This window comes from Melanostigma gelatinosum (genome assembly GCF_949748355.1).
Source record: "Melanostigma gelatinosum genome assembly, chromosome: 3".
Taxonomy (NCBI): Eukaryota; Metazoa; Chordata; class Actinopteri; order Perciformes; family Zoarcidae; genus Melanostigma; species Melanostigma gelatinosum.
This window is the reverse complement of record NC_136636.1, coordinates 23,633,259-23,658,839: the sequence shown is the minus strand read 5'-3', so window position 1 is coordinate 23,658,839 and position 25,581 is coordinate 23,633,259. Positions and strand designations below refer to the sequence as shown.

The 25,581-nt window shown below is 40.2% G+C and overlaps 1 protein-coding gene across 1 annotated transcript in view; it reads left to right on the top strand.

The window, feature by feature from the left end:
* The window catches only part of igsf21a (immunoglobin superfamily, member 21a), a gene marked incomplete at its 5' end in the record, with an annotated part of 183,815 nt that overhangs the window by 130,677 nt on the left and 27,557 nt on the right, over window positions 1–25,581 (top strand). Inside the window, one exon of the mRNA XM_079266188.1 lies at window positions 21,619–21,734. Within this exon, the coding sequence (XP_079122314.1) occupies window positions 21,619–21,734 (116 nt within the window). The remainder of the gene's footprint in view (window positions 1–21,618; window positions 21,735–25,581) is intronic.

Here is a 25,581-nt window from a genome sequence, read left to right as displayed (position 1 = left end):
ATTGATTTGATGATGTATTTATTATTGTTTCATTGAGTGAATAATTGTTGATTCATATTCAAAAGTACAGTTTTTTTGTTTTCGTCGTCACAGATGAGGTTTGTGAATGTCATTGAGTTCAGTCCATCTTTCCAGCGTCACTCTTGAAGGGTTGGAAGTTGCATATATTTCCAAAAGTGGTGCTGAGTACCATTCACTGTGGTCTTAGCTCTTTGAGATTTGACACTCATCTTTGCGGCCGCACAAAAGAGTGCGAGACAGCCGATAAATTTATAGGGGAAAGAAGAAATATGGGGTTTAGGAGTCCCTGAAAGTAGCCTGTGGATATGGATCAAATGGATTTATTCTCAGTGTGCCCATTTTTTTTAACTCGAATAGAAATCAGAGGAGGGGAAGCTGAAGGGAAAATTGAAATGGAAAATTCATCGGGACCCTATTCTGTCCTGACGAAATCTGTCAAATTGAGTGGCGGTAAGGTAGCATGGATTCATTGTGTAAATGTGTCACCTGAGATGGGCCTGCTGGGGTTCAGAGATTTGCAATGATGTCATTTAAGGAATAAAACACATTTTTTAAATATTTATAATCTCAGGAGAAGTGTATAAGAAAACATGTTCATGATGTATTACCACCTGTAACCTACACAGGTACATGGACAAGTAGGTCTCAAATACACCGTCTTCCATTCAGGACAGAAAGTTGTCGTTAGCTTAATTGCTCATTTAGAAGCATTTTCAACATCAATTTAATTGTGTTGAGGAATTATACAGTAAATACTCAGGTGTTTTAAAGGGCAGAAAACAGACCTCATGTTGAGGAATACAGAAATAAAAGTGAAAGCTTGTGATATGTGACCGCTTCTGAAGAGCCAAATGCCAGCTTGATGATTGATTGTGGTTTATTCTAGGAATTGGCCACTAATTGGCACTCTCTAGATAACTCTACTTTCTCTCTCTCAGCCTTCTTCTTCTACCTCTTATTATTTTGATAACAGTAATTGCACCATCGGGAGCTCTCTCACAAACATTTTGACTTTTTGAGGTATTGCCATTCACTCGAGGGTTTTATATGTGGAACATTTTCTCACGTGTGACATTTTTGTAAGTCGCTTGATTAAGACGCGTTTTCCAAATCCCAAGGCAGAATGAATGAAACATGTTCAGACCACACGGTTTTATTATTCTACTTTCACCTTGACACCGGGACTATATAATCTCTCATATATACCCTATTACATGTCACATACAGACAAGTGTGCAAGTCTATTTGAATTTGTGATATGATGTGGTGACACCCAGATGGGGGAGTATAGTGTGTCTAGTTGTCTGTATCGCATGAGCAGCTTCCTCGCAGCAGCTTCTCCAGAAAGAGGATGGCTATGGAAATGTAATCAGCCCATCTTTTCTCCTCATATTTACTACGCTGCTGTGGAGAACTTAATTGGCGGCTGGTTTAAGCTCACTAGGCCTCATGTGCACTTGTCACAGCACAACAGGTAGGAATGCAGTCGGGGCAAATCAATGGTCAATTCGAAAAAAAATTCTATTTTGTGATATATTCTATATTCTGTTCTAAATAAGAGCAAGTACGAGGACCCAGCAGTCACAGCCTCAGTATTGTAAAACCACTTTGTGTTCATACAGAACCGAGGTCAAAAAAGCTCACCTGCCAAAAGTGGCCGGTGGAATTGACACAGCGCCTGCCAATTTTAGCCCGTATTTGGCGGGTTGGCAAATGTTAATTTCGAGCCCTGGTGGCACGACATGTGGCACTGGCATGGACTGCCATGGACAGGTGTTGCTTGTGTGGGAGCATAAAGATCTAAAATATGGTTCCAAAATCATCCAACCACTGAAAAGAGTAATACACCCGTTCTTAAAAAATAATTAGATTCCACAAAAGAAAGAAATGACCCCCTTAAAGAAAAAGAGAGATGGATCAGCAGGGTCCTCGTGGTACAATATGGACTTTATGTGGATTATTTTAAGCATTATCATCGTGAAATATGATTTAAAAAATACTCATTTTCTACTGTATACTTGTTTTAAACTTTAAAAATGATAAAATATTAAAATAAGTATTGATTTTAAAGCAGATCTCTCCTTGGATCCAGATGGGAACTTTTTCAGATTTCGGTCTCCAGCTGGAGATTTGTGCTTCACTAGAAGAGACACAGAATCCGAGGACTTTATCACTCTATCTTGGCAGCATAGCGGTGATATAGTCAGGGCCACGTCGATGCATGGATTACTAGACAAAAGTACCAGGATCTTAAAAATCCATTGCTAAGACTAATTGGAGTTTCAACAAGAAACAAGTGCAAAAGACTTTGGAACAGGATTTGGAGCAAGAGTAATGTGAGCTCTTTGCTTTGTTCCAAGTTAAAACCTTGGCAGCAGCATTCTGGATGAGCTGTAATTGATTTATAGACATTTTTGGAGAAACCTGAGAGCAATTTCTTACAAATTGTCAAGCCTGCTTGTAAAAAATAAAATAAAAATGACATTCTGTTCTGCATCTTCGGGCAAAAGACCAGTGAGATTTGGAGTTTTCCTTAAATGATGGGATAATGTTTCTGAACGTCTACATGCAACTGAGAGACTGACCTCAGTGATCATTGGTTGATGCTGAACTTATTGATGCAATTTGTAAATGTGTAAGGATACTTGGGGCTTTATGGTTCTGTATTATTTCAAGTGGGATATGCTGGATACTCTGAACATTGTTGCCACGACGGACTTAAAGATTGATGGAATGTGTGCCGGGTTTTGGCTTAGGTATTAGTGGAGATTTAAGATCTTGGCGTCGCCTCAATCTGTGTTCTGATTTTAGATAATTCAATCTGTTACAGAGTAAATTGTTGAAGTGGCCATTAGCCAAAAGCAGATTTGAGTCAAAAACCGTATATAGTCTTGATGCGGGCTGGTGGAAAAGCTGTCTTTCAAACCAACAAACCAGGCAGCAACTCTGTCACTGCAGCAGCTGGACTGCCAGACGACACCAAAATCGTCTCCCTTGAATAATGCATGTTCAAGGATTCTCTCATAATCTCATCACGTGAACAGTGGCAAAGTGCTGATACATACAAAGCAAATTTATATCACACTTTGCATTTCCAGGAGAGTGGGCGATGGACATTTTTTTCTGAACATGCGGAAAAAATATCCTCTTGAAATGCACAATATTCCACATGTTATGAGGTGCCAGAGGCATGCACCACCTTAATCAAATTATGCCATAATGGAAAGTATGAGCAGAGACATCTTCAACCTCATGAGTGCCAAAGTCAATATGTTTCTCAGATTGCCCCTGAACAGAGAAACAGTGCTCCATAAATAAGTCCTTGTTCCATATAATGGAGGTTCTCTCAGATGCCTCTTGCTGCTGGGACTTTGCCCGAGAGCATATTCTCACGTATTCCATCCGATTGTGAATGACTGTGGAATAGAAACAGGCTCACAGCCTGACTTACAGTTATAGCTGGAGTATTTCTGTCAGGACACAAGAGGTTGTCTGCTCTGCTGATATGAAGACAAACACAGCCAGATGTGTTACATCAGTTAAAATTATGCTTTTTTCTTCTCAAAGGGGTCAGTAAAGAAATGTCTCTTCTTAGTAAAGAGTCAGCTTCAATTTGAAATCAACACTGGATAGAAAACTGACATTGCATAGTTCATTCTTAAAACAAATTGAACAAATTGAAACAAAGTGAAAATTCTCCTGTGTGCCAACACATAGGAATGGCCCAATCTGTTTGGTTTGTCCCTTCAGGGCTACCGTAGAAACACAATGCAACATAGCAGACTCTGTGAAGAAGACCCGCTCTGGAAATGGATATAAACGGCTCATTCTAAGGTAACAAAACTGCAGTACTGTGTACTGATTGTACACGAAAGAAAACATATTAATCAATATATTCATTTCTGGCATATGCTATACACTGTCTCTTGGATAGTTGGATGTTTCAGCCAAATAAAACTCCGTCATATCCTTCAGTCATACAGTTAAAAGGCAATCATAATGTCATTGACTATTCCAAAAAACATTTGAAGTGTTATTTTACCGAAAAATGTATTGGGCTACACCAAACGCAAAATGGCAACCACATATGTCGATTGTCTCGCCAAATTACATTTGTCTTCTACTGTATGTCCATTCTGAGATCCGATCACTCCGTCTGAAAGGGCAGAGCAGAAGACTGCATTACGCACGGGCTCACAATGCATCCCTGAACACCTACGGAGGTAGTCCAGCCAATCGGAAAACATGATTCGTCCTTATCTCACAGTGGGTGCATTTACACCTGTAATATCACATGGTCAACAACTTTCCGATTGCAATCCAACAACCCACAACTGATTTTAATGCAAGGTGTAGATTACGTTTACTTTCATATATTAAGCCTTTCTGCCTCCCGTAGAATCCTGCGTTCGGCTTCCCAATCAATGTTTTCAGACAGAGGCGCTCTGGAGATGAGGTTATGAATCTACAGACAAAAGTATTTTATCTGAGCAAGAAATGTCGAAGAAATGTGAACCTTATTTTTTGCAATAAAAACTCGGAAAAGACTTGCTCTCCGTGAATTCGTTTTTTTTGCCCTTGAAGTTTATAGGCTTTTTCAAGAGCTGTCTTATGAATGGCCAGACTACATTTGTAATAATAATAATACATTTTATTGATAGAGCGCTTTCATAGTTCTCAAAGACGATTTACATTAAAATCATCATATATAAAAGCAATACACTAAAAACATAAAATACACAATAATGGTCACACGTTAAAAGCAGTTTTGAAAAGGTGGGTTTTGATTTGGGATTTGAACATGGAGAGGTCAGTGCAGTCTCAGATGTGTTTGGGGAGGGAGTTCCAGAGGGAGGGGGCAGCTATGGAGAAGGCTCTGTCTTTTGTACACGTGACATCAATATGAATGGATACTGTAAGCCTGTAAAAAACTTGCGAAGCAATAATCTCAACCATTTGGGGCTCTCGTGAATCAGCTGCAGTCTCTTTACAACAAGACATTTGCTCTTGGAGTAAACGGTTCATGAAAGCATCATTGTTTGGGGTGTTTTTATAGAGAGGTTTCAGTCAATGCCATTAGAGTGGAAATGTAAAATCCCAAATTACTCAGCACTCAATACAGCAGTTGATCGTGCATATTACACTGGAGCCGCCACTGGCAGTGGTTTAATGGGTCGGTCTGTCGATCATTGTAAATTAGCTCTTTTGAAAACACTTCATTTGACGGTTTCAATTATCATTATAGTGTAATATTGTTTTCTTGAAAGAAGAGATATGAATGCTTGTGCATCAGTTTTGCACTTGAGTGACTTTGGGAAATGTTGTGCTTCCTCAGCACTGAGTTGAATTGCAAATAAATCATCTCTATACAAACAGATCCCTGCGTATTTCACTCACATAGACTTTTGCACATCTGTCGAGAACATGGTGAATTGAGTTTCCCCAGTGAGACATCACAGTGCCAGTCGTGGTACTGTGGAAGATATTGATTGGCACATGTCACTTCTGACTCGATACAGTTTTAACAAAAATCCCCACAATGACCAGTAATCTGAGCATTTATTAATGCCAACGATTTCAGTTTCTTTTTTGTTCCTTTACATTTAAAGGCTCCAGTTACAAATATGAATGAGTTCATCAGAAAAAGACATATTTCCTCAACCGAGGTTGATTAAAGAAGCATACAGCACAGACCATTCAAAATTGCTGCCACTTGCTTCTTTCCACTGTAGTTTTGAGACAGCAAAAATGGCAAAATCATTTTACCGGATGTAATATCTACTGTAATTCACCAAAATTGAGTTTGTAATGCTGACCCCGGAGAGATTTAATGAAAAACTTTTGAAGACATTCTTTTTTTAATCCACAGAACAATGAAGATTGTGTTATTCCTGTGAATGGATGAAATAGTCATGTTTTATGATTTGTGTGGAATTGAAATGAAAATGAAGGTGATACTTTTGTGCAGCCAAGTTTCACCAAATGGTGTGAAATAACTTTATTCATTACATCATTTTGCGTGTTATCACTGCACCTTCTTTTTGCTTTTCGTGTGTCATTTGGAAATGACGTACAGAAAAACTGATATTGTGTAGACATGATACACAAAGTGTCCTTAAAAAAGGCATGCTATCTATTCCAGATCACATTGTTTTATGAGAAGGTTATTTTTTGGGGTACCTTGTTGTTCAACGACAATGTATTTCATCAGTCTTACGTTGAACATCCGCTGCTGGACATTTGGGCAATTGCAATTTGGTCAAATCTGGAGAAATTAACTTAAAATATGAATTGATCCAGTTCCTTAAAGAGAGACTGAATCAGCTAAAGACTGTTAGGCTGGCTATATAAAGAATGATGTCATCATGTAGCCTTGGCATACACACATGGCTCATTGTTGATACCGGTTAGACCTGCAAGCAGGTTCTGCAGTAAATATTAGGCTATACTAATTGTAGATATAGTTTTTGTTTCCGACTCATGTGATTTAAACATTTCCAATAGCTCCAGTGTGTTGTAAAGTTCAAGAGTCAAAATTGAGTGAACATAGATGTAAGAAATTAAGATTCATTTAAAAAGAAGTGTGTGTGAAAATTGGATTTTAGCCTATTTAATTCAAATTGTGCTTAGAAGGAATTATTTCCACCAGATATTATGACTGGCATTTCTCGGGGCAGGAAAACCAAAAGGGTTCGCAAGCATGGGATGCATTGTTTTTAATCACTTATCAGAATAGGATGCTAATTTATATCGTATATAATATATCCTTGAGTCTGACGCGGCAGGTGAGTGTGGAAAACGTTTCAATTCAGAATCAATGCATCTCATCAATCTCATCGGCTCCTCTGATTGGCCTTCTTAAAGACCTCCAATCAAACAATTTAGAACAAATATGGACCGATGACAATTGAAAAGACTATTTTGATGAAAATCACAATTTTTGGGGCGCACACCCTCCTCCGACTGTCGACATATCCAATGGTGTGATGGACGGCCATATAGGAGTATGGAGGTGGGAGTGAAAGGTTTTTATAAAAACTTTAAAAAACACATGCATACATGTGTTTTCTGCAAAAGCATGCACACATTCACACATAAATTGAAGCAAACTTGAGCAGGCCAAACTCCAGGCTGAATCAGAGCAATTTCCAGGGTGGATTTGAGCAATCTGGTCATTCTAATTATAGCGTGCTGTACGGGGAAAGTGGCGAGGTCCTCAAAGAAAGCTGTAATCAAAACCTCACGCAGCGGGGTGCTGAAATGCACAAGCACTTAATATGACGGCATGAAATTGCAAATTCATGACCCTTGAATACAGTGTGCACCCGGCATGAGGTCGGTCCTAGTCTTTTTCCGTCTCCGTGTCTTCTCATATCGAGAGAAACATTGCAGAGTTCTTCCCCTGCCTGGGAATATAGGGAACTGCATCATTATCCGAAGAATCTGAAGCGGCAGGTGTAGTGCAGCATGGAACAATTGCTTAACCTGCCTTTAACAAGGGCCACAGCCCATAAATCAAACCCCAGACCATGACTTTATAGTTCATCCCATTTTGTCCTCATTTCTACTTTGGATTTACGACACAGTATAAAGCTCAATGGAATATTACAAAGAACTTTACTGTTATTGTGGATAGAACATGCGGGCACAAAACCTGCCGTGCACCGACTCTCAACAAGGCTTTTATTTTGTCACTGTCGTTAAGTGCTTCACACATTTCTCCGCCTGATCTATCAGTGTCACAATGTCGGACAATCCAACGACTGTCATCACCCTTGAAATGTCAATGGGATCTCTAACCGGTTTAGCAACTAAAGGCATCCTTGAAACAAAAGCATCATATTTAATTGAGAACATTCCACAATCTGCTGAGTGTGAAATAGCTAGTACAGCTGAAGCCCCCTAAAGTAATTTGGCATTATTGGCTTTAAAAAAAAACAAAAAAAAAAAACTTTTGTTTTATTTTGGTGACGTCATTAAATTAAACTATTGTTTCTCACATGGACAAGTTATTTATAACTAACAAGCGACATATGTGCGTGTGTAATGATTTGTATATTTTCTCCCTCTTCAAATGACAATCCAACAGCCTATCATCATGCTGAACGATATAAAGTTCACACTGTCAGGTCCATTCTCCATCCATTGTGTTAAGAATTAGGATTTGGGAGTGACGCGGGTATGAAAGCTAGTTTATCCGTCTTTCCTTTACAAGCAGGAAAATTATTTCTCTCTTTATTTGAGAAAAGTTCATATTTGTGTTGTCAAATTTCACTATGACCCTGAAATTCTGTCTCTTGTGTTATCATATACTGAATGCAAGCAAAACCACACTCTTTCTGATTGAACCAATCTATGAACCGTCTGAAACAATGGATATCCGCTGCGCCATATGGGCCCCAAAAAAAATTGCCGCACGCTGTGCGTGCACACATTCCCCTCCCCTTGGGGCTAAGCCCCCCCTTTCTTTGAGTCCTAGAAACGCCCCTGGTGCAAATGCACCCTTGAAAGGATTTTAAGCTTTGATCAAAGTTATTATAATAACTTGTGTTTGCTATTTTCTTCAATAGTTTGATCTTTGATAGAGTAATGTGGGTTTCTTAGCCCCGAATTCAAAGGATTTAAGTTACATAAACAGATATGTAATTTTACATTTATATAACTGCATGTACAATATTTTTACACTTGAATAAACAATAATCAAATGCAGAGACAGTTGTTTACCAATATGTCAGGAGTAGTTACATTTACACAATCTTACATTTACAACCGGCCCTTTGACGCCGACCGTGATGCTGATGTGGCCCCAGAGTGAAGATGAGTTTGACACCCCTGAGCTAGTCGTAGAAAATGTGATGTGTGTGTGTGAAATTCTCTGAACTGACATGTTCAAAGATTTTAATTGTCCAAATAGAAAAGAAATGAGAAATATAGGCAGGGAACAATTCATCAGTATAGTGAGAGATGCCAAAAGATGTGCACTTTTTGGAAATACGTTGAATAATAATCAAACGTCGAGAAGTGGGAAGTTGAAAACAGGGTTCCTTTGTTGCACAGAGGGAGGTCAGGACCACCAGGATGTCAGTCATCATTTCTAGCTTGAAAAGATTTTCTGCACTGTGAGAGTTCAATTTATTTAAAAAAATAAAAAATGTTTTCAGACTGTAGATCTGATATTTCCTATGGCCAAAAATAAGAACCAATACATTCATGAATATTTACTCAAGGAATTGGAGATGTAATATGTCACCCTGAAGTAATAATCAAATGTCATTTCCATGCTAATGGTGGATTTACATTTGTATCACATGTAGGAAACGAGGCGTGGGACTGATTCATTTATTCATTCATGCAGTTATGCATCCGGTCACTCATTCTTTATTTCTCATTTAATTATTTCTCATTTCTTAAAAAGCAAAACTGAAGTTACAGTTTTGATGACTGGAGCTGGAGATCAAGTTAGATGTGTGACTTTCAAAGAATGTCAAGTGTGGAAGGAACTTTACTTTTTCTTTTTTACGGGAAAGAAAACCGACTTTCATGCAGTTTATCAAACAGATTATTCACATCATGGCAAAACCATTTTCATAAAACCTTTCCAGAGAATGACGCACAATGAACAGGTGTATTTATCTTGTGCTTCCGATTCATATCGCCGTAGCGCTTCATGTAATCGCCTCCGACACAGACAAACAAACAAAAAGATAAGATCAACAGAACGGTTGTAGGACAAGACGAAGCGGTGGAAAGTGCCTGGATCAATAGGCTAGGCTTAGTCCTTTGAGAAATTAAATCAACTTGTGGATTTTATCTTTTTGTGAGAAGTGTCAGTCATAATATTTGCAGGGCCTAGTAAATATTGTTAGGTGCACCACAGTAATGAAGTTGAGAAAATACAGGTGCACCGCGTATGCCTCTTTCAATGAACATAACAGAACATAGTCAATGCAAACACAAGGGTGTGGTCACAATGAACAATGAAAACGAGAGGCGGACTGGATTTAAACTGTCTGAGATCAAAAGTGTTCTCTTGATCATACACATGGATCTGCTTAGTCTAAACATGTTTCAAGATACTGACACTCATTTCCGATTATTTGAAGCACTCAAAGCCGAAACTAAAATTTTGGTCTCTATAACATGACGGTCATCATCAAAGGTTCATGAAGTAACAATCAAAATGTAATAATAAAAAAACCTTTTCACTCAACGTTTTATTCATTACGAGTTTAACACTCAAAAACTCTTTTCTGCTTCATTGGAACTGTTTGAAATGTGTCTTTGATCAGATCAGATTGAGTTGTTGTTTGAAAATGGTGCCTTCGGGGCATGATTACATTACACTCACTTTAACAAAACTCAGCCTGGAGAAAGGACGTGATGCTAGACGTGAGAGCTGCTGAGCCCGACTGGAGATATTGTCGAATAGTGGAAGTGGAAGTGGAGTTTGATAACTTGGGGGATGTCATGCTTCCCTGTGATTGGTACGGTTGTTTCAGAGCTATGGGACCAGTGAGGTTATTAATCACCACACTTTCGTTTCTAGTGCACATCAAACATCGCTTTTGCTCTTCATGCTGCTGCACCAGGATGGTCTCACGCAGCAGTTGCAGCAAAACCTACAACAACAATAAATAAATAAAAAGATTGCGCCGTGGTTCGTAGATATCACATGAAATGATTTTGTATTTTATCCATGTAATCAAGAAAGAGAAAGTATAAAGTTTGCTAAAGCACACACACAAAGTGGGCTGGTGGGGGTTGTTGGATGGGTCCAATCTTCCAATCTTTCAGCATCACAAAATAAGCTGTAACTTTTCGTAAAATATCATACAAACTGTTTAATGAAGATAGGTTGGCTGCACACACATGAACCCAAAATAGCAGGAGACGCTCACCTAGTCTGTGGTCAAAGAACCAGCCCTTTGTTGAGCTTGAATGGCTGAAACAGGGCCCAGAATAAAGCCTTCAAGACATAAATCTGGTATCCAAACATGCTCTCATCCTAACTTTCCTTTACTGACCCCTGGTCAGAGCTCTTTGCGTCTCTTTCTAATTCACTGGCCAGCCCAGCACGTCAAACTATACTGCTCCACTACAGTTGCAGTAAACACTTCGTTAACGTCGTGAAACCTATGTGGAAAGTGGCATATTTCAGCTCTACAACAGAGTTGTACCAATATGGTATTGCACAGCTATACTACATGACTACTTCTGGACTGTGTATCTGTATGTATGTATGTATGTGACAATGGTAATACAGTTTAAGTTGGTTTACAATTACGCAATAACCGTGCAGCCCCCTTAAGAGCTTTAATGTGCTGCACACTTCGATGAACATTTTTGAAACAACATTCTCTTCAGAGTGGATTACTCACCAGAAAGAACCCATCAATCAAATGCAACACACGGGACTATTATTCACACTGAATAAACCTTTTTATCCCTCTAATGTGTGAAGTCAGACACTTCTGACATTCCCATTCTGCACATGTCCCGAATGGAACGGACTGACACTATGGAGAACACGCTGCATTTGGTAGCTACTTTGCATTGACACTCAGTGTTAACTAATTACTGACCCAGCTTTGAAGCCTTTTACATGGCACTCTGAGATTCTTTTCATGAAAAGTACGTTACAAATAAAATGCATTATTATTATGTCTTTGCTTGTGGTCACCTAAAGTGATGATTTGTCAGTTAGGATGGGATAGTTTGTCATGGTTTACAGTCTTTCCTGTGTCACCACATCTTCATCTTCAGTGCTTGTTCACATATTTGGGTATCTGAAGTGCCTACCAACTCAATAACTGTAAAATTCGACAAGCCAGTTAGTTTGTTGGGGGCCGCCTGGATCAGAATACATGTGGATTGACAAGCCATTCAGATTTGGCTCCACTAGCGATATCACATGCAAGCTCATTATAATATACCGCCTCCCAGCAAGGGGCGACTCCTCTGGTTGCAAAATGAAGTCCGATTGTATAGAAGTCTATGAGAAGATGACTCTACTTCTCACTTGATTTATTACCTCCGTAAACGTTGTAAACATGAGTTTATGGTCTCAATTGCATGTTTTGAATCTTCTTTGATACAGCATGATGTTCATTTAAGACATGGTGGTCCCATTTAGTGTAAAGTTTGATTGAGATTGACAGGTCACTAGCACAGCGTCTGGTAGTTGTCTGCGTTTTTCTCTTCGAACTTTAACCCTTTCGCAGTGTTTTTTCAGTTCACGTGTCACATCTGGATGCAAAAGGCCAAGATGGAGACGGCCAAAACTCAAAAAAAGCCGTCCACAAACCAGTGGATGATGTCACAAGGACTCCGTCCTCTTATTTACAGTCTATGGTTTCAGACACTGGATGAATACCGATATATTCGGAATATAGACATGTTTTAAACAATAATTAAAACAAGAAAACATGTATATTATAATACAATAAGTTCCCTTCAAGTCGCTGCATATCCATTTACATATGACAGAATCACAACAATATACATTTCTATGACATGATTGATTAAGGTTGGCAACCGATTTATGTACAGCTGAATAAGATAAACCACATTTTTTGTCTCCGTTTTCTTTTTTGCAGTTTATCATGTAAGAACGTGCAAGAAGCACCCAAGATTGCCCATCACTACAAGTGACTAAATGACTGTCACATGTCATCTCAGAGTTCCCATTATTGCTGTTGTTCACAATACTGCCTACTATTCAAGAGAGGCAAACATAGCATCAACATTTTAAAGGAAGCGTTGGTACAGTTTAGGCGTGAGTACTTTAATAATTCTATATGCTGTGAGATTGAGAACATACTAATACAGCAGCAGATTCCAAATTGCTTTTTTGAACACGTCAACGAAACCCTCAAAATCATATCTCAAGATCTAAACACGAGAAGAAACAGATTATGTTCAAAAATATGTTTTGAACTTCACGTGTGCTTCAAAACTGCTGTGACAATGAGTATTTGAGGTTTTTACACTTTAGAAAATCACCGTCAACTCTCCTCACAAGATCAAAATCGGTGTAATTTTCATGAAGTGTGCCGTCAGAGATCCGGATAATGTTCAGTGACTGCTTTCACCTTGAAAATCCATCCATCACACACACACACAACCTTTCCCACACATTTAAAGATAACTGGCAGCGTTTCAATAAAATGCCCAAATGAATGACTCTTTGTGAGATCGGGAGGGTCTATTCATTTGACTACCCACTTGTAAAGGATCTATATGCTCACAAGCAGGTTACAATACTATTATATGAACTGTATTCTACGTTTCTTTATTGTCAAACCTCGGTTTTCACATTTTAGTTTTTTATGTTGTGTGTACCTCTTTTTACCAACGTACCGGTATTCATATATTAATCCACTTAATTGCAGACAGATTTCTTCATGTAGGTGTGATACGAAGTAAGAGGAAAAAAAGACATGAGATAAAGTATTCACACATCAATTATTGATGGGTCTGAGATGTGTTTAATAGCTAAGGAAATGATTGCTTTTGTGATGTGTGCCACAGTGATGGCAATTTTAGTATTTGTCACAGATTTTTCTGAATCGCAAGAAGATTCTCACAAATGAGTTCGGAGCTAAAATGCAGTCTTGGATCAAATGCATTTCCACCAAAACAGCAGGCAGATCTCGGAATTGTGCAATAAAACTGCAGGGCTTTTTAAAATGATCTCAAAGCGTTATGGATGTGATAATGTCTTAATATGTCATCAGTATACTATTTCACACCATGGAACACAAGGAACAGATAGTATTTATGTATTTTATCTGACAACTCATGATAAGTTCAAGGTTTCTTAGCTTAGAAATATACATAAACCAGTGCTCAGAACAGGTTAAACATGTCGAAGTAATAGAAGTCATTGTGTTCGTTCTTTTCTCCATTTTGAAAAGAGAAACCCTTGATACATGGTCACCCATTTGTCTTGGTCATAGCTGCTCCATCAACAACCCCTGCATGTCAGCTTGAAATATGAATTGTCCTCCCCGGCCCTGAATGCTTTGTATACTATATCGACATTTGTGGAGCCTGTGGCCGTCCAGTCGCAGGCATTTGATGTAGATTTTCACAAAGACTTCTTTGGGGATTGTTCACATGGGCTGGGGCCAGGACTGAGAATTGAAAGATGGATACTTCACGATCTCAAGTGACTCTCTTTGGCCTCATATAACTTTACAGCCTCATTTTACCCTCTTGCTCTGTAAATTTGGTGTCGTAAAAATGAGGGGGGGGGGGGGGGGGGGACATCACAACCATGCGTCAGAGCCATATTGATCAAGGAATGTGTCCGTGACGCCCGAGGCTTAGGGACCTTAAAGGACCTTAAAGGTGCGTGCATTTTAATGCCTTGTGAATTACCAAGCTGCCAAGGGAGGGAGGGGGTGGTGGTGGCTGGAGAGTGCTAGAGGAAAAGGGGCCAAATTGGAACAGATTGCCAACCCTACACCTCTGACCTTAAGTAAAACATTAACTTTAGGGATGAGGGTGCCAGTCACAGCATAATTGATGCCGGGCAGGGTACAGGGTAAGTCCCATCTGCCACTGTCTGCTATTTGGAAGACAAAGGAAAGAGCTTTCCCTTATGTCCTGCCTCAACCAAGCCTTCAAACTGTGCTGGCAAAATCCACTCCTCTGTCCTCATTATGAACACAAAGCTGTAAGTCCGAGCCTATAGTTCACCCTCACAGAGCAGCAGCCCGGGGACAGACTGGGGAAAGACATATACAGCCAAGACATATCGAATTTACTATCGTATGGGAACAGAGCGACAGAGGAAAGCACAATTGTACCTAAGCTCCCAAATCACTCTCTTTAGATTGTGAGGTGTTTTTTCTTTATGTGTGCAATTTTCCTTTTTATTTTTCAACGAAAAATATACCCAGCGCTCTGAACAGCGTTGTGTAATAGGTGTGTGTGGGTGGTGCATGTCTCTGCGAGGTAGACCACAGTATTCTGTCCACTTGAGAGACGGTCACTGGCTAGACAGCTGCTATTGCTCAGTAATGCATCAATGAATCCATATGTTTCCATGGACAAGAACGCTCAAACGCGTTTCTCACTCTCCTGAACGCACAGACAGTCGTGTGGTTTATGTGTTCGCTGTGTTTTCAACAACATCTGTATGATTAATGGGCTTCAGAACTGGGACACTTGTTTCAGTGTGACACAAGCTTTTGTCTCTGCGTTTCATCCCCTTCCTCCTCCTGACAGCCACAAGAGTCTCCCTCTCTCTGCAACCCGCTACCGCTGGCTGGTGCGCTGGGGCGGGGAGGATGTGATACGAGCTGACAGCACCGTAATAATCCATGCAAATTAACAGGGTGGGGTGTAAATGCAAATGCTAAAGGCACAAAAGAAAAGTGATTAAAAAAGCATTTCAGTGTCTTATCTCGCCGTGGTGCTTGTGCCGGGGAATAAAGGGATCAGATTTAGAGACTGGGTACACGTGCCAGCGCTCATTTCAACATGTCTTTTCTTCCCTCTTGAGAGGACTTAACTTTGATTATTCTTCATGCTGCCTTCCTTCTCCCCTACTGCCACAATCAACGCCCATCCAACTGGGTGACTTCTCAGAATAAGGGATAAAAGCACTGTCAGTTTGTGTTTCACTCAGCTGAACTCAGTGTGGAATGCATGTTTCTCCCCTTCAGGAGAAAGAAGTCCTGTTTCCTGCCTGATCTCATGGGGAGTTGTATAAATAGCACTGATAGTTATAGCTATGATAACGCATTTTAGGTTCAACCGTCTACTCAGGTTTGGGGAAAAAATCACGGTATAGCAAAAACAATGTAATGGAAAAAAACACGACACAAACATTACAAAACGCAACTTCAGAACACTTTGGGACACGAACATCGCTCGCGAACACCGTAATGAAAGTCCTGTGTTTGTTTTGACTCATCCACCGCCCCCTCCCATCTATCATAGTTTTTATACTATGTCACTTGCTCTGAGCGTAACATACTCACACATATGTGTTTTCATCGCATTACATACACGTCGTAAAATTACGGAGAAAGACGTTCTTACTGCATGCTAAATGACTTAAAGATGTGGTCAGTCATGGCTGTCCGTTTTACATGGTGCATGTCTTGAATTCACACACACACACCTTAGGGAGGAACTTAGTCTTGGAGCAGAAATCAAGCAGCAGTGGGGCATATGTTGTGTCATTGCCAAGAGCTGGCAGTCTGAAATTTGTTTTGATTTTTTTGGTTGCCAGAATCATATCCTCAAGCCCACGAGTAAAGTTGAGATCATAGAAGTGGCCTCGGGAAGGGTCCAATTAACGTCCATTCCAGACTCCACTGGGGTGGCGATGAGGTGAAAGAGTCAATTAAATTGACAGTTGGTTAATTTGCAGTAATGTGGCATGTCTGTCTCCACTCTTCACGTGTGACCTCTTACCTTTTGTGTTTAGGACTCATTTGCGTAAAGAGCAGCTGAGTAGTATGCAGCCTTTACTCTGAAGTTTCCAATATCCTTCCCGAGACAAAGGGTTTGTTCGTACTCTGAACACGTAATTTAACGGGAGACTAAATGTACATGAATTTGCCTTAATGTGACATTGAAGGAGTGCCATTTAGGCAAGGCAATGACTTGTACTGTGTATGGAAAAAAATGAAAGCAAAGGGAAAACAGGCCCTCACATGTCAGCCTTCAGCTGGTGTAAACAGGTTCAAGCTCCTCTGTGTCTGAGAAGGGTTAATAATGTCCTGCTACAGTCCCCTACAGTTGCCAGTATTTCCTCTCCCTTCCATCTGTGTTCTCGGCTTTTGTTGCACATCAGAGACACCGTGTCATATTATCACTCTGGCACTAAGAGGAGGGAAATATTTTTTGCATGTTCCTTTGGGTCCACGTCTTTCTGTCCACACTATTATTTCAAGCCTGAAGAACCTCTCCACTTTCAGACGTGAACATGTTTTGCATATGAATGAAGGACACTTGTCAAGGTCCTCTTGCAGTCTGAGATACGACCGTGTATACACAATGCATGGGGATATGCGGCGCTATTGGCCCCGCTGTATTCACTGTACTTTCTACAGAGAAGTCAAATCGTGCCTTTTTTTAATTGTGAAAACAAATCCAAATAAATTGCCATCCTTACAAATGCTAAAGGAAATGGGTGTTTGAATGAACTAATGTTAGTCTGTGACTAAATGGCGCACACCCACATTGGATAGTTGGTGACTCGAGCACAAGTCGTGCATAAATGCTACATAAGCAGCAAACAAAAAGAAAAGCAGCAAGAGCAGACCATCGAGAGCTGTCTGAAATGAAAACCTTGGCACCTTGCACGAATATTCCTTTTCTGAATGCAATTTTGGGACAAAGATTAGCAGCTGCTTCAGTATGCCAGCTTTCACCTGTAGGTACTGAGCCATTCATAACAGAACCTACAGTTTCATTTATGAGATTACTGGAATGTTTGTTGCCAGGTCTCGCGATAATTTGAGGTCGAAAAAAGGTAAATTTTTGTTGATTTTCTCTGGATTTGACTGTCTGAAAGATGCCATTTCCGTGACTTGATGTTCAAAGATATGTGGCTTGTGAAAGATGGGTTCAACTGTCGTGACTATGGAGCTAAAGAATCGGGTCATATTCTGCGTTCACGTTCACTTCTCCCATTGGAGTTAATAGACCTTACTAGTCTCCTAAAGGGGCGGGGCAGTGGCGAAACCCATGTGACACACATACAGGAAACTGATTCTCAGTGGGTCGAGCGGTCTCTCGCTTTGTCGGCGCATAATAGTCGCACTTTGTGGACAGTATTTATGACTAAAACAACAGTTCTAAAAGACATATTGACGAGCAAATGAATTGCACAAAGTGGAGAATGTCATAAGGTTAGTTATTGTTGTGGACGCGGTTCCTCAGCTGTCAGAAGGAAAAGAAAAACTATTTGTCAATTAAGTAATCCAGTGATTTCTATAAGATTACACTGAGACGTGAATTGTTCAATTTATATTGTTTACTTTAGGACTCCTGGGCTTACAATACAAAAAAATAAGTACAGCTTCATCAAATATTTATCACTGAATTACTGTCAGGAAAGGTTGCCATCCTCTCCACACACACACACCACCTCCATCCACTATAAATAAACCCCCAGAGACAGGGACTCGAGGCCAGGGTGCTTAGCACAAGGGGATGTTGAGAGTGTTTCTTGTGAGTCCAGCTGTCTCCAGAGCTCTAAATCCCTTAATTATGAGGCATGGTAAAGCAGTCTCATGGGAGCATTAAACATGCTCCTGTTCTGCACAATCCCATTTCTTTTTTCTCCTTTTCTTATTTTATTTTTTATTTTTGGAAAGACTGCAGGATGACGGCGCTTGAGGACATAGATCATGAAGAAGCAAACGAGAGATGGAAGAAGAGATCATTATTGAAGTAACTGGCACGGCACTACTAGGACTAAATTAAATAAATGCTGTTTTTCAACGGTGTGCGAACTGAACTCTGAGCATTGGAAAAAAGAAGGAAATGGCTCGTGTGGATGCAGGCCTGATTTTTTTCCACCCATTTGCAGTGTACTGCTTTTAAGTTTACAGATCTGTATTCAGCCAGCAGTATATATACGACAAGTTTGGCAGAGCTAAGCAATGGTATTTCCGTTTTCTGTCTTTTTGAACAAATTGTTCGACAAGTTTCGGGAAGTTTTAGCTTGATTGGGCTTTATTATAAAGCCTTTTGAAAGAGTTCCATGAGCCCATGATGTTGGTAAAACTAGTCAACCTAAAGAGGTAGATGTAATCCTAAAAGTAAAGTGAAAACATGGAAATCACCAGATTTGGACATAGTGGTTTAAGTGACATGAAAGCCTTTCTTCTCGCTTAAGCATTAAACCAACAGTATACACAGCCCACAAGATTGCAATCAATTCTGAGGAAAAAATTCTGTGCGGCAATCTGAATGCAGTCACACAGAGCGGGAACACCTTTGCCTGTACACTGTGCAGCTGTCATTATGTAGAGGAAAGGGAGAGATGCTGCGAAATATGTTGTATCTGTTCTTGAATCTTTTGAGTTTTAAAAGAAACCTCCATCAGAATGTCAAATATATTGACATTTTTTTCAGAAAAAAGTTTCTTTGCTTTTGATGTCTTCCTCCCAAAACCTCTACAGATTGTTTAGCTGTTGTGTCTCTTTTTTTCTCTCCAACTGTTTTGTAGTAGCTCTATATCCAACCTACATCTGCCTCAACATACTCCGCAGTAACCCTGTCAAGAGGGACATGTAAATATATCTTGTAAATGATTGCTATTTAGGCCTCGGTACGTGTTTGCACTGAGAGGCAGACGCCCCCATTTAACACACCCGACAGACAGCTTAAAACAAAGAACTGCAGCACAAAAAAAACAGGACATTTTGCTCAACCTTTTAACAAGTGGGCGAAGTGAGAGCTGCAATTAAATGAGGTATGAAAGGCTTAGACTCCATCATCCCAGACAACCATCTTAATCCTATACAGGGTTGTTGTGGTTGCAAATAGCGTGCTGTGCACAGCGGGTCTTGTTTTTAATCATGTCAAATATTTCACCAAGCTCGATTACTGTCTTTGGCTTTGACTCCCAGACCGTCCACCCACAGGGCAGAAAGCCCGATCAATACACCTCTCTCCTGAACTAACGTGAACCAGAAGGTGGTGTTAGTGATTCTATTTTAACAAAGCAAAGCATCTCCTAATTAGAGCTTTGTAGACCTACTTGTCAGGGGATTATCAATTCTTATCAGTCAAGTGGAAACTTGCAAATTGACAATAACTTTTAATCGAATAAAATTGAATTCCATGAGATTATCTTTGTCTAAATTAAATGTGTGTGGTTTAGTGTGTTAAAACGCCCTGCCGATAGCTGCAAAAAACTCGATTGATCTCTTTGCGTTTACAGCTGCTAATATTGTGAAAATGAATCATAATTTTTATCGACATAGTATCGCAGCACTTGGAGCACTTTGAAGACCAAAAATTCACGATGGTGCTCGCGATATATATTTACTGGACTGCATGCAAGCTCTGTTCCATAAAAAGAGCATCGCACTCTAGAGTATGATGCTGTTTTATGGAACAGAGCGATCAATATCATGAATATATAAAGTTGGATTGTTTTTCTTTTTATTGTCTGATTATATGCTCTGCATACTGGAGCAATTTCACTGCGCTGGAGAGCACTTCACCACTTGACACGGCTTCTGTGTCGGGTACTTGTGAATGATTGTTCAGGAAAAGACACCTCTGACAGCTTATCATATGCCAGGTTGAGGCAGGCTTGTCAGTAAGCTAATGGGGTGTTCAAAGGTTAATTTACTACCATATGAATCCCATCAATAAGCAATTAAGTGGTGTGGAAACACATAGGCACGCCGACTAACAAAGCAGCTAAATCCCCACCATCCCCCACCTTAAATCAATTAATTTTCCGGCGGCATGTCTGTTTAAAACCGCTTGATAGATTTAAGTGACACATGAAAACGACACTGCTCCCTGCGTGACCTTTCTGTTGCCTCACCGTGTTTGCCTCAAAGCATGACTCATGGATTCAACAATTGTAACCTCAGAAGAGAATTTGTCTCTCAACTCACGTAGTCCTCGACGGATTTCACACAAAAAGCCTCTCGTTCTAAAATAGATCTTGGGCCAATTGAAGTATTCTTAAAAAAAAAAACGTCACTGCAGAATCTGAAGGAAAATAAAGCGCCACACTATTCACTGCCTATGCATGATGCTGCATGAAAAGGCCTCACAAAGGGAATGCATGTCGATGTATAGAAAACATGAGCAACTGCATCTCACAGCCTCTTCAGCTGGTGAGAAAGTGCCTTTGATACTCAGCAGTCCTCATCAAAATGCGAGAGATCCTCGTGCAGCTGGGCATCATCTGCTGCAGTGTCGTCACTTAAGAACGTGCTTGATGATATTTTGCCCGAAAACAGCCACAATATGGCCTCTTGAGTATTCATATTCGTATTTAAGCCACCATGCAAGGACTCGGGCAGGACTGCATGTTGAACAGCTGATTTTCCGGGGGATGTGTGAGATTTCCATTCATTACCTCCTCCTCTGTAAAGTCTTGCTCACATGTTTTCCCCTTTACACTGCCATGGCAGACGAGCTGGAATCCCAAGTGAGATTCAGGCGGAGGGTTAGTGATTCGATATGTGTGAGATTTTCTACCTTATCAGCCTCATCCGACTCGCATGAGCCCGGGGAGTTGTGAACATATTGTCCCGACCCATTCAGTCACCATTTCAAGTGAAGATTCTCTCAGCGGGTTCTTGCGCTAGACAAAGCAGGTCTGCAGATTTGTTTTCAGTCTGTTTCATCTGTAACATCTGGGCACAGCAGCATTGCGCTTTCTCCGCCCTCACTTCCTCGCTCTTTCTCGGCTGTCAGTGCTGCCTCCGCCTACATGTTCAACCCCCCCAAGACCCTTTATCACAAAAATAACTCCTGGATTGCACTGAGCAAGGGAGAGCGGATGTTTTCTAACAGTTTAAGAATATCTGTTGCATTTTCTAGTCAATCAAATGTTGTGGGATTATATTCTCAACGCTTTCTTCCTGTCCTCCACAGCGCCTCCAAACAACATATCAGTGGTGGCAGAGAACACTCCAGCCCCATTCAGTCGATACCAAGCGCAGAATTTCACTCTCGTCTGCACTGCAAAAGGAGGGAAACCAGCCCCATCGGTGAGTTGCTGTAGATGAGGCCTTGCTGCTCGTCCACTAGGGACCTGCCTTCCAACAGATCCCTGTTGTTTACAGAGGAAGAGAAACAGTGTTGCATGTTGCTGACAGCGTTTTTTCTTTTAGATATCAGCACACAAACCTACTCAGTTATAATGTTTTCTTCAACATTCCAGGACAAATGCTCTGTAAACAGGATTTCAAAAGTTGCATACCAACAGCAGAATCCTTGATCTCAAGGCTTCCCACAGACATCCAGTGTTGTGTGAAGAAGATGAATGTGGATACAAGCTCCTCACAGACCATGGCACACATAAACATACCTGATTTCATGAGAAGGTGTACAGCACAACATTTGAAGGAGACATCCCGTGTGTCATGAGAACGCATTGTAGGCTTTTTGCGTAATAGTTAACGCCACGTCGTTACCGTGAAAAGGCTGCAGTTCAGTTTAGGCAACAAAACCACTTGGTTACTCTTTGTAAAAACATCATGGTTGGGATTGAAATAAGTACATAAACTAAGGAAATGTGAATGTTACATGAGTATATCACATATTATCAAACCCATTCATGTTTGCAAATTCATTTTTGTCAATGGAATGTAACAGCATGTTCCATCTCAGGAATCCATTTCATCAAACAGAATTCAGTGAGTTAGCATACAGACAATTTTGACAAAAAAAAGGAACTTTGCTGATTGCTTCTTTTCTTCAGATGGCCATTTAGCAGGACGCTTTCCACATCTTTAAAGTGAACTCTGGGTGATTAATCAGCATCATTTCTCATCCCAACTCGTGACATCATGACACTTGGTCAGGACCGTTGGCGTCACTTTCTGTCACTTGGGTAGTCCAGCGCGTCACTCCGCTGCAATTGCAGTAAACCCGTGGTTAACGTTGTGAATTCAAAGAAAAACATGGTTGGGCGTAACATAAGTACGTCAACTAAGTAAAGAGCAAACAACATAAGACTACATGGCGTAAAATGACACGCAAAAACCAAGAATGGCAAATTGTTTTGTCATTCATGCGCCATTGTGAAAGAGCTGGCTGCATAAACACACATATAGTGATCCTGCTGTCCCCAGTACTGCTGTTACATTCACTACAGATTGACCTGTGATTGATTACCAGCGCTAATTCAGTCATGCAATGTCGTCATCAAATAAAAGGTATCGCATTCAGGAAACAGACACATTAGTGTTATTGATGGTCACACTTAGGGTAATGAATCTAATCCCAGTGACATGATGGTAATGATTGCACACAGAACTGCCACTATACACCCTATTACATGTACAGTACATGCAGCAACACACCAATGTGCGCATACAAGCGAACACACATTTCAAAATTACACTTGCACTTTTTCTTTTAACTTTTTGAAGTGCAAAACAAGGTCTTGCAAAAAAGCACTCTGTATGCTCCTGTGTTTGGTGGCATATGAGCTTACGGACGCAGTTTGAGAGCCGGCGCTGGCTGTTTGTTCCCACTGGGTCATCAATCATCGTCCATGGGTATATGGTAATGGTGTCCAGACCCTGAACATACCCATCTCCTGCAATTATGAGCCCAGTGAGAGGTGAATACAAGGTGAAGATGATTTCCGTCTCTCAGGTACTTCCTGGCTGATGGTGTGATGAGTGAAGTTCTCCCCCGTTGTGATTTCACAGGGAGCCTTAAGCCATTAAAGCTCAGCATTGCCGGATCCTCTTTCCAATGCTTAATGGAGGAAAAGAGATCTTGAAAGGTTTCAGCTGGTCAGTAAGCCCAGACTGCCACTGTGTTAATGGCCGTGTCACATTGCTGATAACTACCTTTGTCAATGACTCAGCAAGCAAATGATCCAAGTCACTGACTTGAGATAAAAACCAAAAAATAAAAGACTGTTTGGCCGCTCCATTCACCACCATATTTGCACATTGCAGAAAAAAGATCTTTTGTGTTGAAATGTATTGAAAGGTTTTGATATTGACTCAAAATGCAAAGAAGCCTTGTGCTGCAAAGACACTTCATGGCATTCAATCCAGCAGTATTATTATTACATTTTAAGTATCAATACAATCTGTTTCATAAACCAAACCATAATTCTATCATCTCATGAATCTAAATTTGTTCTCATTCTTCCAAGAAGTTTGAGTTTAGAAGTACATGAAGAATACTTTGATCAAGGCTGAATTTAATTTGAGATTCGAGTTAGTTCAACCATGAATTTAAAAACGCCATCCTTGTTGGTGCAACCCAGCTCAAGTATCATAAAAAGCAGATTATTTGACACATCTTGAAGAGTCAGTAAAAGAGACAATAATGAACAAAAATCATGACGTTAATTAAAAACAATGAGCTTTGTGGGTTGCAATTGTGTCAGACACATACGAAACTTATTTAGTGAACCTTCATCACACGAAAGAATTCAGTTCAGCAGCCAGACAAAACCATTTTAAAACAAAATGCATTCATCTAAAAGGAAACACTGAACCCAATATCAATTCTATTTTACCAGAGAAACAGAAACACACCGCATGTGTTCTCGGTTATTCTGTTTGAAGTCGGGTCGAGATAAGTTTGCTAAAGTCACCAAACTTCATTCGTGTTGTTATTTTTGTTAAACATCATGAAGGTACAAGTTTTTCCACTCTGGCAGATGAAACAAAACCAACAGGAGAGTCAGATTATCGTCAAGCACAGTTTGTACACACCCACACAGTCCCGAGAAGAGGTTTGATTAGCCAATAAGTGAAAACACCTGCGTTAGCACCGTGAGTCTGACTTTCCTACTGCTCTCACAGCATGGAAGAGGTTTACTTATAATTTCAACATTGTATGAGCCAGAAAACTATTGGAGCCTGGATGGAAACTAATTTCAAGGTCAATTATTTGCCCTATCATTTGATATCCTTTAGGCAAACAGACAAAGTTACTTTGTCTCCGTGGGGAGTTGATCACGGCCCGTCAAAGTTGCTTTGTACCGTTGGTCTAAATCAGGGGTCTTCAACGTTTTTCAGGCCAAGGACCCCCAAACTGATAGAGAGATGGAGCAGGGACCCCCGACTATATATATTGTATAAAATTGTGTTTTATATTAAACTGGGTCTAGTGCCGTGTATACCTCTTTATTGTGCATTCAATACTAAGCTTTTCAAATAATACACAGGTTCATATATTCATGTTTTTATTTTAAGCATGTGCAAGGTACAGTGAGTAGGGAGGCCGTGCCACTGCCTTTTATAAACATACCTGTTATCTTGCATACAATACTGAACCATTAAAATGATGGACAGATTCGTGTTTGGGGAAAAAAATTAAAAAAAATGTCTAATCAACCAAAAATGATGCGGACCCCCTGCAGTACCTCCGCGGACCTCCTAGGGGCCGCGGACCCCTTGTTGAAGACCTCTGGTCTAAATCAAAACCCAGCAAACAAACTGACAGGTTTCATGAATAGATTTTAGAAGTCTCACTGGACTCCCCAGCCCTGCAAACCTTTCTCCTCTTTAATCCTGTTCTAGATCTCATCCTGTGGTCCAGTAGCAATCGAAAAAGAAATATTAATTCACAGAAGAAAAAAAAGAGTCCTTTGAGAAGTAGCGCTTGCTTTCATATTTGTGTTTGGCATATTTACTATGCTTGGTTATCTAAATTTTAACATAGCGGGTTAGCTCTGTAGCAAACTAGTAAAATGTTGCCAAAGGATTTGTCAAATCTTAATCAAAGCTCCTGTCAAAGTTAACAACGGGTTCCAAAAAGGGCAATTACAACATAAAAACGTTATGGAGTTATTGTTAATCATTATAACTTATTGCAATTGACATGATCCCGATTATGTTTTAGGAACCAGCACAAATATCA